This window comes from Mauremys mutica, chromosome 3, assembly GCF_020497125.1.
Source record: "Mauremys mutica isolate MM-2020 ecotype Southern chromosome 3, ASM2049712v1, whole genome shotgun sequence".
NCBI classification, from domain to species: domain Eukaryota; kingdom Metazoa; phylum Chordata; order Testudines; family Geoemydidae; genus Mauremys; species Mauremys mutica.
Genome location: NC_059074.1, coordinates 164,120,595 through 164,138,367, shown reverse-complemented (window position 1 = coordinate 164,138,367; position 17,773 = coordinate 164,120,595). Strand labels below are relative to the sequence as shown.

Genomic DNA, 17,773 nt, shown 5'->3' with positions numbered 1-17,773 from the left:
GCTGCAAACTAAGCTGTGCAAGGACACACAGGTAATGTCCACAAAAGTGATCTTTGCAGCATGCGAGGGGTGAGGAGGACCCCACACATGGGCAATACAAAGTGTGCCCCCAAATGGAGGCATGACAGGATTTATCCCATGTAGAACAATCCATAGAACTGTAAATATACATTTAATACCTACCTTTATTTCCTGAATTTTAATGGAAATTATTTCCACCAAGCCATAAGCAAGAGAGCAGAGAGCTGCAGGAAGGAATGAACTGTAATATTTCCTGTAAATATTGTTGCATACTAAACTATGAGCATTCAAAAGGAAAACAAATAAATAGATCATATTTGATGCTTCCTTAATTTACCCTATGAAATACTTTTGCTGGATGCTTATAAAATATTAGATAAAGTTTATTCTCAAAACTTAGCAGTTCTTACCAAAATTACTGTGATACATATCACAGGTCAGGTCCTCAGATGGTGTAAATCATAGCTCCAGGACATGGCCCTTAATTTCAACCCTTTTTAATATTAGTATTGCTGTCTTTGCTATACAGAGATTGCCATCCATTATGGTGAAAGAAAGATACATATATTAAAAATATATAGTTTCCTGTGGTTTTACTTTAATGTGATTTTTGTAAGTAAATTCTACCAGTTCACAAATGACAAAAGGTCCACAATTTCACCAGAATATCTGCTAAGGTGCATATTTAGCAGGTGATGTATCAGATACTTTAATCAGCACTTCCTGTCAGGAAAAAAATTAAATTTTTTAAAATTGTTTCAGTTTTGTAGGGTTCAAAATTGATCTATTTTCACTTTGTAATTTTTTTAATCAGAACTGTTATGGAAACTATTTTGTCAATGTTTCTGATGTTTTCAATAAAAGTTTTCATAAAAATTTCTATACATTTTTATTGCCAACATTTTGTGAAATATAAAAAAAATGTGAAAATTTCTCCTTTCCAAAAAGGACCTTTTTTCACAAATAAAATTTTGGTTTAAAAACTTTCAACCAGCTCTCACAGTGTATGAAGAAAATATTGAAATTGTATCTTCAGCTAAGTTGTGTATTTTAAAAACCAGTGGGTTTTAGAACAGCCCCTATGGTCTCAATCCTGCAAGATACTGAGCATTCCTGTAAGAGGCTGCTTGGAGTTACAAGACTGAGCATTATGAATCTATAAGGATCAACGCTCTTGGTTTTGTTGCTTTTTAGGGATCCTGCCTGCACAGGGTACTTTGTAGAACTGGGTTAGATGTTTTCTCTGGATATCTGTTCCATTATTTTGCTAGGGATTGAAGTAATACCTATGGATCATCAATTGTTAGGATCACTCTTTGTCCCTTTGCTTTTCTCCAGTTTTTTGGCACTCCCCCAGTTTGCATGATTTTTCATTATTAGTTATTAAAAATTCAGTTAGGTCAATAGCTAATTTTCTTATTTCCGTCACCCCTACCCCAAACGCAGATTCCCGGGGTGAGAACTCTAAGAGGCATGACATCTGGTCCAGCTGATTTATATATTTTTACACTTTCTAAGTAGTTCTCCATCTGTTATTTTTAGAAGTCATTCCAACTATTTTGCTACAAATTTTCTTGTTAAAAACTGTTGTAAATGGATTTCAATGTCACTGCCATTTTTGAGTGATCATTTAATTTCATTCCCTCACCTTCATTGAACAGTCTATTAGATGGAAGTCTTTTCATATTTCTAGTCATGTCACTGGGGAGGGAGTGTGAGCTAGTGGTTACAGCTAGGGACTGCAAGTCAGGACTCCTAGGTTCTATTCTCAGCTTACACACTGACTTGTAGTGTGACCTTGCACAAGTCTGGTCAAATTTTCAAAGGTGGCCAGTAATTCTTGGTGCCTTAGTTTTTGGGATACCCTTATTTAAACACCAAGGGCCTGATTTTTAGCAGTGTTGAGCATATGCATTGTGAGTGCTCAGCACCTTTGAAAGTTAGGTTCAAAGTGTTTGATTTCCATACCCCAAATCATTGACCATTCTTGAAAATGTCATAATTAATTAATCTGAGCTTCAGTTTACACTTCTGTAAAACAGAATTACAACTATCTGTCTAAAAAAGGGTGTTGCATGGCTTAATTAATTAATTTTGATTAAATGCTTTGAGAATCCTGAGAGGAAAAGTGTAAAATAAATATCATCATCACATCATCGTAATGGAACATATCCTGATTCCACTGAAGTGAATGCCAAAGTTCCCGCTGAGTTCAATAGGATCCAATTTAGTCCATGAAAAACATATCAGCATTGTGTTGTGTGTAAAGTTAGCTGATATGGTACAGAATTATATTCAACATCTGCATGGTATTTGCTATAGCAAAAAAAATATTGCTACTCAAAAATTCATACTCAGAAACAACGAACAAGAACCCTGTCCAAATTGGGATGTATAGGGATATTTCCATAATAAATCTTTAGTCACTTCAGTTTCTGTTCCCACTCAAGTAGTGCCAATAAGTATCAACAATGGTCACACAACTCAAACTTGCTAATCATGCCAACCCTGTTGGCATGCCAACTTCTAGCCCCTATACTAATCTGAAGTGCCGGGCAACACTTCACAAGAAGCAGCTAATCATTATTAATTCCTTTAGAATTCATTGCAATAACATCAATCATGGTGAACTCATTCGGTATTAATATGGATGTAATGTGAAAATGAATAATGCACACAGGAGTTTTTATATTCCTATTTTAGAAAAATAGTTATGAACAATGTATTTCTCTGTCCATTGTCAAATCAGAGCCACTGAGAGGTTTTCTATCAATTACCTTCATCATCATTCCAGCTGAAATCTTGTCAGAGCAAACATATTTCAAAGGATTATATCCAACTCCATTACAGCATTCCTCGCTCTTCGGAATAAGTTCATTCTCACAGCATTTTCCTGGCACTGGGTCATTCTTTTTAGCATGTGCTTTAGACTCACCACTGGAAGCTGAACAACATATGATATCTGACATATTCCCATATTCCTGCCCACAACAGAACATCCCTGCAACAATAAAGCATTATATATTAATATGAACAATGGCCGGGGGTGGTGAGTGGGGAAGAAAGGGAAATAACTGAGAATAGTATACAGTTGAGCATAAAAATGTCACACTGAGGCAGCTGCTGGAATTGTGCAGAGAAAAAAAAATTGAGATTCAGGTCTGAAGGTGAGGTGACTGAACAGAGAGTCCTTATTCCCAGATGTACCTGAAAACTATTAACAAATAGAGAAAACAGACAGTGGTCCTCTAGAATCTCCTCACTTCTTGTGAGCTGGTGTGTGAACTCTGCTATGAAATACTGTATATATGGATGGTACCTTACATGCTAAGGTAAGGACAATCAATGATCAGCTAATCTAGAATGAGGAAATTTAGTAACCCCCTGATGGCATTCTTTTGCTTTTAGGCACAGATGTACTAAATATGGGCTCATTCACCTTCAAGTGGCCTTTAATCAGGACAGCCAGTTAACTAATGGTTAGATAGTAACAAAAATAGCCTTCTAAAGAAAGTTGAGATGCATATTTTGTGCCCCATTATATCGGCTTGTACTGTGTATATAAACTAAGTGACAAGACCTTCAAAGTACCAACAACTATGATTAAATTCTCTCTCTTTTAAAAGTTTTAATATCTTTTCTTGTTTTTCATTTCTATATTGGAATTAATAATCACATTTTATTTCATTTTCTTTCTCTATTTTTTTAAAATTTGTTTTTAAATTAAACATTTTTGAGTGATGAAAACATAAAAAGCACCCAAAATCAGGGCAAATGTTCATATATTTTCCATGCACAATTACTCATTTGTAAATTATTTGTTTTGATATTGTCCTTCCTCTCCAAAAGGGAATGTGTAAATTTTATCTCAGGGAAAGTTTTTCTGAAAATCCGTTAAAATTAGGGATGTACACTAGGAAATGTCATTACTGACTCAACCATGATGGCATGAATTGTGCCATAATGAAAAACAGGACCACAATGTAAAATTATTCATATTTGACTTGGTCTCTGAATTCTCCTAATCAGACATTTAAATGCAGCCTTCAGTTCCTTTACTGCCATTTATTGCAGCAATTCTTATATAACAAGCCAGAGTCAATGCACACAGCTCTTTAAGGGACTGATCCTGAAAGCACCCACGTGAGTAATCTCATTCGAATCAATAGGTGTACTTAAGGTAGTAAAGTTATTTGTGTACATTACCTGTTTGCGGTATTGGGACCTTACATAGCAATCAAAGTGCAAAAACCAGCCTTCTAAGAGCTGAATATTTTTCTTTCTCCTCTAAATAAATAAATGCAGACATTGACCCAATTCAATACTAATAACCAGCCATCTAATAGCTCTGAGGGACTCTTGACAGGCAAACTAAAATTTTGATAATGAACTGTTTTCATACTGAAAAAACAACAACTCTGCATTCTTTTGCTGAGAACCTCATCTTTGTTTAACTGAATTAAATTTTTTCAGCCAAGATTTCACTCACATAACAAGAAGTGACTCCCTTTCTAGTTTCTTTGGTAAACCATTACTTCTTTAATTATTATCAACCTTGTTCCAGTGTGATAAATTGCTAATTACTTAATACCCTAATCAGCGTTCATTCTTTGCACAGATAAACTGTGACAGCGCCATTAATTTAAATAGTAATTTCACTTAATGGCCAGAACGGCACACCAGATTTTTATGCAGCATTTTCTGAAGACTGCATCCATCACTGCAATATTCTGACATAAAGATGTCTGACGTGCACTAACTCACTTAGGGAGAGCAGATGTTGCAGAGCAGAGTTTGGTAGTAATTCCCATAGTGCATCACTTCAGCATGAATGAGCTGCAAATGCAGAGATAGACAATCTTCTGAAACTGCATTGCATAGCCTTTGACCCCTTCCTAATTTATCACATGTAGCACTTGACTCTTGAACCTTGACACCGCGAATGTACAATTTTAAATATTCCCCAAGAAAAACAAAATAGGTCCATATCATATTGATGGATTGATTTACTTTCCAACACCTCTTCATACAATTGCTTAAAGATGGAGAATTTCCTTTACACTGTTTGCTTATTTTACCAAAATACTGATTACTAAATATTTATCTGCAAATCAGCTGGAATGTGTGTGTCGTGGTTTTTATATGTATGTTTTACAGGCAGAAAATGCAGTACAGCTTTGAGAAAATATATGGGCAGGAAAAGCATTTCTTGCTCATAGTGATTTCTGTCAACAATTATTTCATGTTCATCCCCACAACTGAAAGAATGTACAAACATAGCTGGGTAATGAATGACTAATTTAGTATAGCTGCAAAACCAATGGTTTCAAGAGGAAGAATGAGAATTAAAAGGCTTATGCTTCAAAGCCAGAACAGAGGATCAACAAAATACAGAGCCAGTGTACACTGCAAGCTATTCCAGAAATCCTTGGCTTGAAGGTGGATATTGCAGCTACCGCAGATTGGGAATCACAGCTGTGCAGACTAGTGTATTTTGAGATCCTGGCCTAGGATCATAGGGATAATTTATCAGAGAAAATTGGAGAAATTATGAGGTGGTTTCTGGTCACTCTATGCTTAAGAACCACCACATGAAAACTTCGGATGCTTGTATGCAATTGTGAGGCTAGGGGAGGATATATTGTATGCAGTGGCATCATTGCCAGTCTTTGCCAGTAGATGTCTCTATGGTCAACCCTGCTAGTAAAGAGCCAAAACGAGAAAGGCAAAATGAAATAAGAAATTGAGGGGGGGGGGTATAAATTCACAGCAATCTGAGATTGAAAGGGCCACTTTCAGGATAAAGTCTCCAAAACAGGTTGTACAGAAGCAAACAGTAAATTGACAGCATACAAGACCTTAGCCAAATGTACATTACAAACGTGGGTCCAGATTCTGCCAACGTAACTTGATTTCATTAGAATTATTAATGTGTGTAAAGTTAAATATATGCACAAGTGCTTGCAACATTTGTTGACATTGATTTGCTTCCATCATACTTTTCAGAAAACAAACTCACCAATAAAAAAACCTCACTTGAAGTTACCTTTTTAAACAAAGCATTCATTGGCTAGGTACAAAGCACAGCATCAAAAGCATTTCAGCTCTAGAGTAAGGCCAAGCAGAGAATGGAACCATTATACAAGCAGCAATTCCCATTTTCTTAAGATAAGTGCGTTATGTTTTTCTGCGTGAGAATATTTTTTCATTACAATCATAGGCACGATGGGGTGGGAGGTAAGTAGATTTTAAGGCTGGCTGGTACATTTTCTCGATGGTTTTGCAAGGCTGAATTGCCACAAGAAATTAAGCACCAAGTATACTGAGTATGATATATGAAAACATAGCCTATTTTATGTTTAGTTCAACAAAATAAGAATTTTTAAAAACTGAGTAATCATTGAACAAATTTGTCTTTCAAACATATGTGTGTGTCCAGTCTTATGCTTGCTCACAGCAAAATATGTCCTCACAGCAAATCTATGAGTGATGAAAAAGCTACCGATTTTATTCTTTAATAGCCAGAAATGTCATCTTGACCCATTTTCAAGAAAAACTGCATAAATGATAGAGCAATATAGGCAAACACTTATATAAAAAATAAAAAATGTTTAAAGGCTTTTAAAAATATATATTAAGAACAAAACGGTTAAGAATACACATGCAGTGAAATGAAGAACATGACTTTTATCCCAAGATACCTGTATTACACTTCTAGACAACTCATCTGCCCAGAGAGAGCAGTAAAAACATAAACGCTACCCCAGCAGTTCTGTTCCAACAGCATCTGTTAATTCACTCCATTTATAAAATACATATTGACAAAGACAACTGAACTGGGACCAGGGAGATTTGATTTGGTGTGAGAAAGTCAATTCAATGTGATTTTGTTAAAGGGCTCCTGCAGGCAAATAAAAGAGTTTAAGTAATAAAGTACATAAAGAGATGTTTTACGAGTCAGCCCCGTCTTGTGGCAGCTGCACAATGAGCTGCCATGCACGAGGGTCTGGTACAGGAGTGATATTGTGTGATTTCTACGTTGATGTTGTGGAGCTGACAAGTAAGGATTGGGGTGACGAGGAGCAAAGAGGATGCTAGCTGTGTAATTCACCACTGGAATGGAACAAAGGCATGGGAACCACTGGAGAAAGCTGTGATGCTGTCTAGTTTAGCCCTTTTCCAACAATTATCACAATGGTATGGGAAATCCTATAGCTTTGGGTGAAGAATACATCTAATGTTACCATGGGGGTTGAAGTGAGAAAGAACGCAGGTGAAAAAAGGATGACCTGTTTTTGGTGGGGAAGGGCACAGGATGCCCTGTCCAAGGGATTCATGGAGACTTACACTTTATGATACCTGACATCATGAGCTTGATTTTCAAGTCTGGGTATCAAAATTAGGGTGCTCATTCCACAGCTAAATGCTCTCACTGACATGTAGGTTGCCAAATACCTATTTTAGTCACTTCGGTACCAATCTGGGCACACAAAAGTGGAACTGGGTGCTACAATTTACAATTTCCATGTTTAAAAATTGGGCTTCCCTTCTAGATGACAATTAGTAAAGAATATTTTTCTTCAGACTGAAAACACCTACGATTAACAGGCTTTTACTTTTTCTCTGAATACTGTGTTAAGAAGGATACTTGTACCGGAATACCTACTTATGGTTGTTAATAACAACTAGCTCGTCAATCTGTAGATCTCAATCTGCTTCACAAAAGAGGTAAGGGTCCCTGCTCATTTACAGATGGGGAACCACAATGGCAAAGCGATTTTCTTAAAAACAACGAGGAGTCCTTGTGGCATCTTAGACACTAAAAAAAATTATTTGGGCATAACTTTCATGGGCTATAACCCACCTCATCAGATGCATGGAGTGAAAAAAAGCAGGCAGGGAGAAATATACAGAACATGAAAAGATGGGAGTTGCCTTACCAAGTGTGTGTGTGTGTGTGGGGGGGTGTCAGTGCTAACGCGGCCAATTCAATTAGGGTAGATGTGGCCCATTCCCAACAGTTGACAAGAAGGGGTGAATATCAACAGAGAGAAAATTACTTTTTGTAGTGCAAACGAGGCCAATTCAATCATAGTGGATGTGGCCCATTCCCAAGAGTTGACAAGAAGGTGTGAGTATTACCTTTTTTCCCCATTAAGATCTTAATTTTAGGTCACTGCAATTTTATGTGCAACTGTTAAACTATCGATCCTGCTGAAGCATGGGCTGAATCCACTCTATCAAACAGAACTTGATGTGTGACAGGTGGACTGGGTACAGCGGGTGGGAACAGGTGATTTGATCTCATCACTAGATCTGATTATTTAAAAAAAGCTATGGGCTATTTTCCCCAGCCCCCTTGCGGGTGCACAAATGAGGGAGAGGGTTCAAATAGACTACTCCCCTCTACTTCCTACTTGTTTACACCCAAAGATCCAGGAACAGTGGAAATCCTTGTGCTGAGAGGCACGCGGATTTAGCACCACTCTCAGGACAGGTATCTGCAAGAGGGGTGGAGAGACGACTGGAGTGAGGCCAGACACAGAGAGGGGGGCAGATGGTGCACTCCTCTTGGTTTCCAGAAGCTCCAGGATGTGTTGTGCCTGCCTGAAGCACAGAACCCCCTGGAGGGAGGCTGTGCCCGGGCTTTATGCTACAATGTAGCCCTATATTTTAATACTAGACTATGACACTTTTTTTCAAAAGGCAAAGAGGAGAGAGAGAGAGAGAGAGAGAGAGATGATAATGGGATGTGGAATGAAATGACCCACATCCCTGAATGCTCCTTCAGCAGGGTGGGGTGGGGAGGGAGTTAAGTCTTCATTTTAATGAAAGGGGCACATCTAGTGTACATCTATGTGCTTCATTGAAGAGTGGCCAATGTTGGACTAGGGCTGGGGAGGTGGAGAGCCATCTCTGCCCAGCCCTGGTTTTTCTATACAGTACATTTTGGTGGTTATGTCAGAGCTTACCTGGGAGAGGTCTGTGTACAGTTCCCTTGTCTCCGTCACCGCAGCAGATCAGGTCTTTGCTTACTAATTGCCCACCACAGCACTGATGACTGAAACCATCATGGAGTGATCCACCACAGCAGATCTGATTTCCTGACGTGGAATAAGGAGTACCCTGGCAGCAGGAGTCACCAACTCCAACCGAAACCCTGTTTTGTTCTTCATTAGGGCAGCACACTTCTCCTGTTAATTTAAGTATAAAATTGGTGATTTCATGCATATGCAGCTATTGAACTCTATGAGAGAATTCACATTGACTGCAGTGGATATTGGATTGGGGTCATAGTCTATTATCTTTAAATACAAATCATTGCACATGAAAACACAGACTCTTTTGCACAGAGTCATTTACTATACTTCAGAGTGCTGTAACATTATAAATGCTTATAACACCACCACCACAAACACACAGGCACCAAAGCAGAGGCTAAGTTAGAGCTCTTTGAAATGAAATGGCTCATAAGACGTTTATTGCAATATAAGCAAGACAAAGTCTGCATAGAAAAGCAACATACTTTTCAAAAAGCTCCTATATTTGTCAGCACTTTAAGCTAGATTAGTGTTGGTTTGATACTTGTAGCATAGGCAGCCACAGAGTAATGAAGATTTCACTTTTGAAGGCTGCCAATTACCGCCATTTATGATGGTGGGTTTTGAGAGGGTTAATTGTGCACCAGAAATGGAGAGGCAATTGCTAATTCATTCAACACAGGACACAAAGTAGCTATCAAATTGTAACAATGTTCATTCACTACCATTTTGGGCTTGATTTGAAATAGTGACCTAAGAGTGGGGTTTCTATAGTATCTATCTAACCTGGAATACTTTGTGTGGCCCAAATGCTGATACTGCAGGATTTGAAAAGAAGCAGGGGAAACGGAATAGGGGTGATGGCAGAGTTCTGCTTTTCAGGACAGACAGCAATACTGACAAAGTATTTGGAACTCTCGGTACTTTTTAAGCAATTTTCTCTTGTCCTTCTTGCTTCATTTTCCTCTGTGACAGACACAGCTCGAATCCTCTTCTCCCGAAAGGTTGAGTGTTCCAATAATGACTTTAAACCCCATGCAGCTATTTATTGCGAGACACAAAATATGCACGGATGACATTCAAGGCAGAGTATTATTTCTCTTCACTCAAAATTCGCTGGTAGAAAACGTGGCATGTGAGGGGTACTAGCATTATTTGTTTCACTCTACTTAGAGAGTGCAACCTCCCATTTTAGCTCTGGGATACATTTTGGCACTTCAGCCTGCTCCACAGTCACAGAACTGAGACTTCCTAATTTGTAATCTCCATGCCATTAGCACAATATGCTGCTGTACATCTAGTGCCATCAAGCTGGCCAAACAACATCTGGGAAATATGTATGCTTAGAGAGTACCCTGTATAAATATCTTTATCAAATAAAGTCAACAATAAACAAAAAGACAAGAACAAATCTTTCCAGTATAATAGATATAATCTGTTTAGATACTTAGCCATATTTTCCTTCATTCCTCATAATCTAATTTAGTGACTGCACAGCACTAGGCCTTAAAACAGTGAATGTAGGTTACATCAGTTGGAAATAAAACTGTTTTTTGTAAAGGACTATTAGACATTAGACACAAAGGATCAGTAACCTTCTCATTAACCTCTCAAAATGGGATCCATTCCAAGCTAGGTTTGAAATGTTTTCTCTCTGAAAACTACCATGCAGTCTTACCAGTTAATTGTTATCCTTATCAAAGAATGACCCACATTAACATTTAGCTTGGGGTTATTAGCATATTTATAAAAAAAGAAAGAAAAGTGACCAACATTGTTCATGTTGCTGCCCTTTAGAATAAGAAAAAAAGAGGGAGAATGCACTTATTTAAAAAAAATATTTGCAAATCATGTACAAATATTCACGGCTTCACGCTTGAGGACTATGATTGAACATGAAATATTTTCAGATACAAGATGCTTTGTGTCACTATTCTTTTCTTTCCTGATGTAAACAACATTAAGCTAGTTAACACAGACCACTGGATGGGGATAGAGGTCACAGAATATAATCTCCCCATTTCAGTACATTGAGATTAATGAGCCAGCAAAATACTTTTCTCTGGTTTTTCTGAGAGTGCATTTTTCTGATGACATCATGGTAGACATTCTAATATTGTGATATATGAATTCCTTTTCAAGGGATTGGCGCTCGAGATGTGCTGAACATTTTGGCAGAAATTCAAGCACTTCTGAGCATAGACAGTGCATGACATCTCATGGGTAATGCAAGCATTTTAGCTCCTGACCTGTCAACTGCTTGCAAAGAGATTTGCGTACTAAACACCCACCAAAAAAATCTTTTTGAGGGCAACCAGGCCTACAGTCCTTTAATAAAAATCAGTAACCTAAATGGGAAAAATACTTAGAAGTCATATTTCAGGAAAAAAAAATACATTTGGGGTTTGCAAGCTCAAATTTTGTCTTAAAACACATCAGAAAAGGTGAGAAAAGCAGTCTATCATAGTACATTACAATACTGCATAGGAGCTACCAGCTTTGGTCATTTATATGCCAGAAAATTAGGATGTGTTGGGGAGATTACGTGCATTTTAGCAATTAGGTGATTAGCTGCAAAGAACCCTTTCCTAATGTGATAACATAGTATTCCTGAGCTGCATTTCTAAGTTTTCAGTCCTGCATTACTGTCCAGTCCCTAGGGTGAAAGTGAGTGGGAGCCCTGGTACACTATTGAGACACCACTTCTCTACCTATCACTTCACCTAACAGTGAGATCATTTGAGTGCTTGAAGTGATGGTCTGCACAGTCAACAAGTCTAGAGTTTAGGGAGTTCTCATCTGAGGTTTCAGAGGGTCTGTTATTTATTTTTCTATAGGCTTCAGCTACACTATAATTTTAAACTGATATGGTAACCAATTAGCAATATGGTTGGCTCTAATGATGGTTTGTGTCAGCACATAACATCCTGCAGTGCGTGGCCTCATAGATTTCTGGTGCCACTTTGCACCATGTTCTCTGGCTCGATCCTATGCTCATGTCACTGGCCAAGCTTGTATTGCCTTGAATGATGCAGGATTAGAGCCTCTTTCCACAAGAGAGGCACTACGGGGCAGCTGCCCAGATTTTCCTAGATTGCACACATGCAAAAACAATTAGGCAATAGGGCTGTGTTGTCGAAGAAGCTGGTGTCTGCACAGAACTCATGTGTGTTTGTTGTAAATGGGTCAGATAAGCATGTCACAAGAGAGTCTCAGCATGTTGGAGAGCCTCTTTACTCAAGCTTTTTCTGAGGAGTTGGGCTAAGTGGGGACTGTTCCTTTCCTTTTTGCAAGGGTAGAGTTTCTGTAGTACTGACATTTTATCAGTTTGTCTATCAAGTTATCTTTTTCATTATTTTCAAATTTGTAGTAGGTGCCTAGACAGAAGGATGATGGGTGCACAAAAGAAATCAAATCAACCAACCAGTGAATTGGAGACTGAAGATATAGCAGTCAGGAGCAACAAGAAATATTTAATGTTCTCCCTTTATCCCCTCACTATATAACCCAATAATGTTTACCAGTAAGTGAGTGATATTTTAAATGTTAAATGGAATTTGAAATGGATAACTGGAAGCCTTCAATATGAAGTAGAATGTGAACATTTTACAAAAAACATGATTTATTTCCTGAAAATTAGAAACAAAGGCACTTTTAAAAAGTAATGGTTACGTTACGTTTCACCTGAGAATCTTTTTAAAAACAGTAGTGTTCTGTTTATATGCACCATTAGTAGGAATTCCTTACAAAGAAAACCCCACACCATTTTTACAGTAATGGTGCTGTCCAGGGATCTGCAGAGAACATCATGTTACTGAACAGTCCCATGGATTAAAAAAGATGACATACTTTCTGCATTTGGAGAGGGACTCTACTACAGCAGTATTAACACCAGGAGCATCTGAGAAATGTTGAGCTTGTCATCCAACATATATAGTTGCACTTCTCTGTACGTATCACAAGTATGGAGGGACTAAAAGCTCTTGTTACAGGAGCAGGCAGGCAGACCACCACAAGATTAAGTCACACAAAAGACATAGGACCACAAAATTGCCTGACAGCATCCCTATTAAGCAGAACTGCCCTCCCCATTAAGCACCAGTTAAATTCGTTTGGGAAATGACCCAATAGGAAGATCTATCGGTTAGGCATTTCCTGTGTAAGTGGAGTTGACTGTGTTTAGGCAGCAATATCAAGGCAATTTCTCATTGCCCATTCCATGTCAGCACAGAACCTTTGCTCATCTATAAATGACATCAAAATCTCTATAAATGCTGAACATATTAATATGTATTCACTTTCCTTGGTTTAAGAGGTACACTAACTCTACCGTGCAATTTTATTTCTTTCAAATGCTTGAAAGAAGTTGCCTCTTACCTGCTAATACCCTGGTGTAATAGCCACCACAACACTGATACGTTGGTTGCACAGCGTGTATCTGACCACCACAGCAAACCCCCAATGAATTAAGAATAAATGGAATGTACTTGTCCTCACAGCACTGGAAGCCAGGTTTATTGTTGTGCAGAATCCCATTACAACACACCTAAAAGTAGTTTAAAAAACAGAAAGCCAATATCTGTTAAACAAAACATAATGCACTCGCTGACAAAACAATGTATATGAAAAATGTGTACAATAAATCCTAGTTCTGATGTTAATATGAATGCAGACAAATAAAATGCAACACAGCTAAAATCCTGTGCCCTCCAGCATTATTAGACTTCAAGAAACTACTGTTCATCTGACAGAATGTTGCTATTTTGTGGCCTTCGACCATGCTGCACCTTAATAAAATAGTCCATTGATATGAACAGGGCCGCCCAGGGGGGGGGCAAGTGGGGCAATTTGCCCCAGGCTCTGCAGGGGCCCCGCAAGCCCTGGCCCGGCGGTGGTCCGGGTCTTCGGCGGCATTTCGGCGGTGGGGGGGTCCTTCAGTGCTGCCGAAGACATGGAGCGACTGAAGGGCCCCCCGCCACCGAAATGCTGCCGAAGACCCGGGCCGCCGCCGGGTGAATACAAGCGCCGCAGCTCCCCCGCTTTGCCCCATGCCCCCTGAATCCTCTGGGCAGCCCTGGATAGGAACTGTCTTCACATGACTCCTAGAATGTTTGAGTCTCGCAATGTGGAGTAGATTTCAATATATAGATATAATCTGCCCCCACCTTCCCATATTAAATTTTTATTTTGATGAGACATCTGATCTAAAAACCTTACAACTAAGAAAAACAGGACTTCCCAATATGAGCTCTTGAGTTTCCTTTTCACATTAAAATAAGTAGTTTTCTTCTTATTGTATACGATCACTTATTTATTACCACAAGTCTACAGACAATATGATCTCAAGAGAATATAATTTATATACTTTTTTCAAAATAAAATTTACATGGAAATGAATTTTGAAAAGGCCTTTTAACTGTGGTCTTCTCTCCAGGTACTGTAGAGGAAATTATACGCTTGAACAATCAAATAATTATTTGTATGCTTACTCCTGTGCAGATAGACCGGCATCCGGTATACATAACAAATCATACAGCACAGTTGGGAAAATCATAGTGAAATGTAACCTCAGAACCTGTTCAGTGCAGCTATATTATTTAGAATGGCTGCCTCTTGTGGCTAGAAGGAAAATGCAGTTGGCAGTACAGCTATCATCCCTTTCTTTTCTAATTCAGCTCATCACAACAACAGAGAAAGAAAAGAAAAGAAAAGAAAAGTATGTCTCTCTCTGTTCAAAAGGAGCTTTTGTTTGTCTAGTTCCTTTAAATTCATTACTGACTGACAAAATTAAATAATTAAGAGAAGTGGAATGACTAACTCCCTAGATTAACAGTTGAAAAAACTGAGGAATGATGGACTAAGTGGTATGAACTGATAAAAATAAAATCATAGATATAACATTTATAACAACACTATGTATATCCTTCCTGGAAGAAACACACAACCCATGCTGCCACCCTCTCTCCTCTGTGCTACTATCTTGACACCTTTTCTTTTACTGTTCATGTAAGAAAATAAATTGTTTTCTCAATTATCTTGTAAATTTCTGATCGACAGATTCTGTCTGGCTTTCATGGCAGTGTGTAGTGCAGTGCAGTGAAAGCAAGGAACCACTGTCTCTGACTTTCCATGGTCTGCAAAAAAGCCAGGCAGAAAGGCAGTGGCTCCATCTTTCTCTCACCAGAGGACCATACAATGCCCTAAAAGGGACAGAGATGGGTGAGGCATTATAAAGGATAGGTTCATCTTATAAAGGAGTGTTGTGACAGGCACACTCCTTCTGCCATCCAGTGCACCTCTGAGAAGGTGAAGCTCTGCACTTAAATGTAGTTGTACTTAAATGACCTGTAGTTACTACTCCTTAAAAATAAAGCTGCAGGAGGTCTGGTGGATATTAAGCCACTCTTCCTTCTTCACTCACATTTGTCACCAGATGGACCCAGAAGATTAGCTGCAGTGTCTCTACCTTCCCAGGTCCCTAAAAGTACCCTTGGCTCTATCAAATCAGCCAATGTGTGTATCATTGGCCCCAAAGTAGACTGCATGAATTAGAAATTCTTCAGCCTTCGTAAGGGTATCCTCTGCTCCTCTTTTCATATTACTTCTCCTGGGACACCAGAGGCAGTATATAATCTAGTTATCTGAGTATAAAATGGCTTAAAGCCTAGTCTTCAACCCTTCTCTATCTCTTTCCCACTGGCGGTCCCTTCTGATGGTGCTTCTCTTTCTAATCTACCTAATTTGGTTTCTCTGGTTTCTTTCACAGGCTTCAGTCGCTTGTCAATGTTTCCTTGTCATCCAGGATGAAAAGCAGTGAGAACTTCATCCATATAGCATCCCCCTGGACTTTGCAGAAATAGAAGTTCTGCACATCTTTGAATTAGCCAGCACTGGATCCTGCAGTAGCCATTTTATAGTCCAGCTGATGCCTTCAAGCAATGCTTCGAGTGGACTGGGCACAGCCACTCCACATGCCTCAAAGAAGTATTGTAAGCCTCACTTTATTCCTGATTGTAAAGTGTTTTGAGACCCTTGGATGGAAGGTGCTATGTAAGTGTAAAGTATAATTATTAATGTTTCTTCTTTCCCAACTGAACTCCCTTGGGAAATCCCCTGTCAGATAACCAGCAATGTTCTCTGACCCTCAGTAGCTCCACACTCTTATTTAAAATGACTCAAGTCTTCCTGTCAGGATCTTCCAAAACCTCACACAGAGCTTCCCAAAAAAATCCCTAGTCAGAGCTAACATACATCTGGACTTCTTTATCTGGCGTTACCAATTGATGTATTTGGTACTATTATTATGTAGCTACATAACATCCTCTGCAGCCAGTTGTAAATTGTGAAATAGCACTTTTTTGGCAGCACTCTCAAGACAGTCAGTTACTATTTGCATTGGTATTAAGCTCAAAGAATTTGCATTATCAACCCATAAAATAAAATGTATTCAAGTAGCATTAGGATTATGTCACAAACCAAATCAGCAAAGGCACTGAAAGTAATGGCTAAAGGTTATTATTATCTCATCCTCTTATATTTAGGTGCGGCAGCACATACTCGATGTTGTAATGGTGCCCAGCAATTTGAGATCCTTGCAATAATCAGACACAGTAGCCCAAACACTTGACCAGGTCTGAGATTCCCCCCTGTAGAAGGCTGTGACACATGTACAGACTAGACAGTAGGTCACAGTGTTATTAGTTGCAATGGTGTGGACAGCATGTCCTTAGCTATAGTCGATGTACTTAAACATGTTGTTATATTAATTCATTTGCAAATTGATGCCTGTAAAAATCTTACTATCACACACACAGTGGTAAATCACTCTTGGGCTGTATTTTCTATGAACAGCAGGTGGTGATCGTGTTCCCTCTGCTCACGACAGGCATCCTTCAAAGCTACTAGCTGTGAGCACTTGGTTGCTCAGGCATGCAGTTGTGTAGGGCAGGGAGCAGCCATGTTTATCTATCTTATCACACACACACTCCTCCAGAGCCACCTATGAGAATGGCAAGTCTCAAAAGACTAGATGGAATTCTTATGAGCTATGAGCTTGTTAAAAACACTTTTCTCCTTGTGGAGCAAGGACTGACCCAGGACATCCTCATGTGGGAAATAAATCTCTTCTGTTAGTAAGTGCTGCTATTTTTTGGTTAATTGGTCCCCGATAATGTATAAGTTCCCTGCTATCCATTGGCCAGACCATAGGAACTGAAAATGAGTCTCCTGGTGTTACATTACAGGGACCTGGTGCTGTGGTGGGAGTCCAGTGAGGCCTCTCACTCCTTTTCCCAAGCTGTTGCTTTCCTTGAACAATTAACAATGATGTGAATTTTAAAACCTGCAAGTAATAACTCTGTCTGCAGTGCTATATGTTGCCCTAGTAGAATAATTTGCATTTGGGATGTTATTGACAAAAGCATCTTGCCCAAGGCCTGCGAGAACCTAGACTGGACTTTGCAATACTGTTGCTAGTGTTCACGTGAATGTTGACAGACTTGTGGCCTGAATGGAATGTGCCTTGTGATGCTGCCTTAATGTCCAAGAGTCCTGCCTGTGAGGTTGAGCTATTTCAGGAGGCTAGGTATAGAGCCACTATTTTTGCTGCTGTTCTTCTTAAAGAAATGAGTCCTGACAATGTTTTGAATAAATGGCATTCATGTATTAATTATGATGAGTCAAGGGGCAAGCTTGCACCTCTTAGTAATGCC

General features: G+C 38.9%; 1 protein-coding gene across 1 annotated transcript in view; it reads right to left on the bottom strand.

The window, feature by feature from the left end:
- Positions 1–17,773, bottom strand: part of USH2A (usherin) — a 624,012-nt gene that overhangs the window by 125,603 nt on the left and 480,636 nt on the right. The window contains exons 50-52 of the mRNA XM_045011456.1: positions 13,440–13,608; positions 8,994–9,215; positions 2,799–3,022 (exon numbers count right to left, since the gene is read on the bottom strand). Of these exons, the coding sequence (XP_044867391.1) occupies positions 2,799–3,022; positions 8,994–9,215; positions 13,440–13,608 (615 nt within the window). The remainder of the gene's footprint in view (positions 1–2,798; positions 3,023–8,993; positions 9,216–13,439; positions 13,609–17,773) is intronic.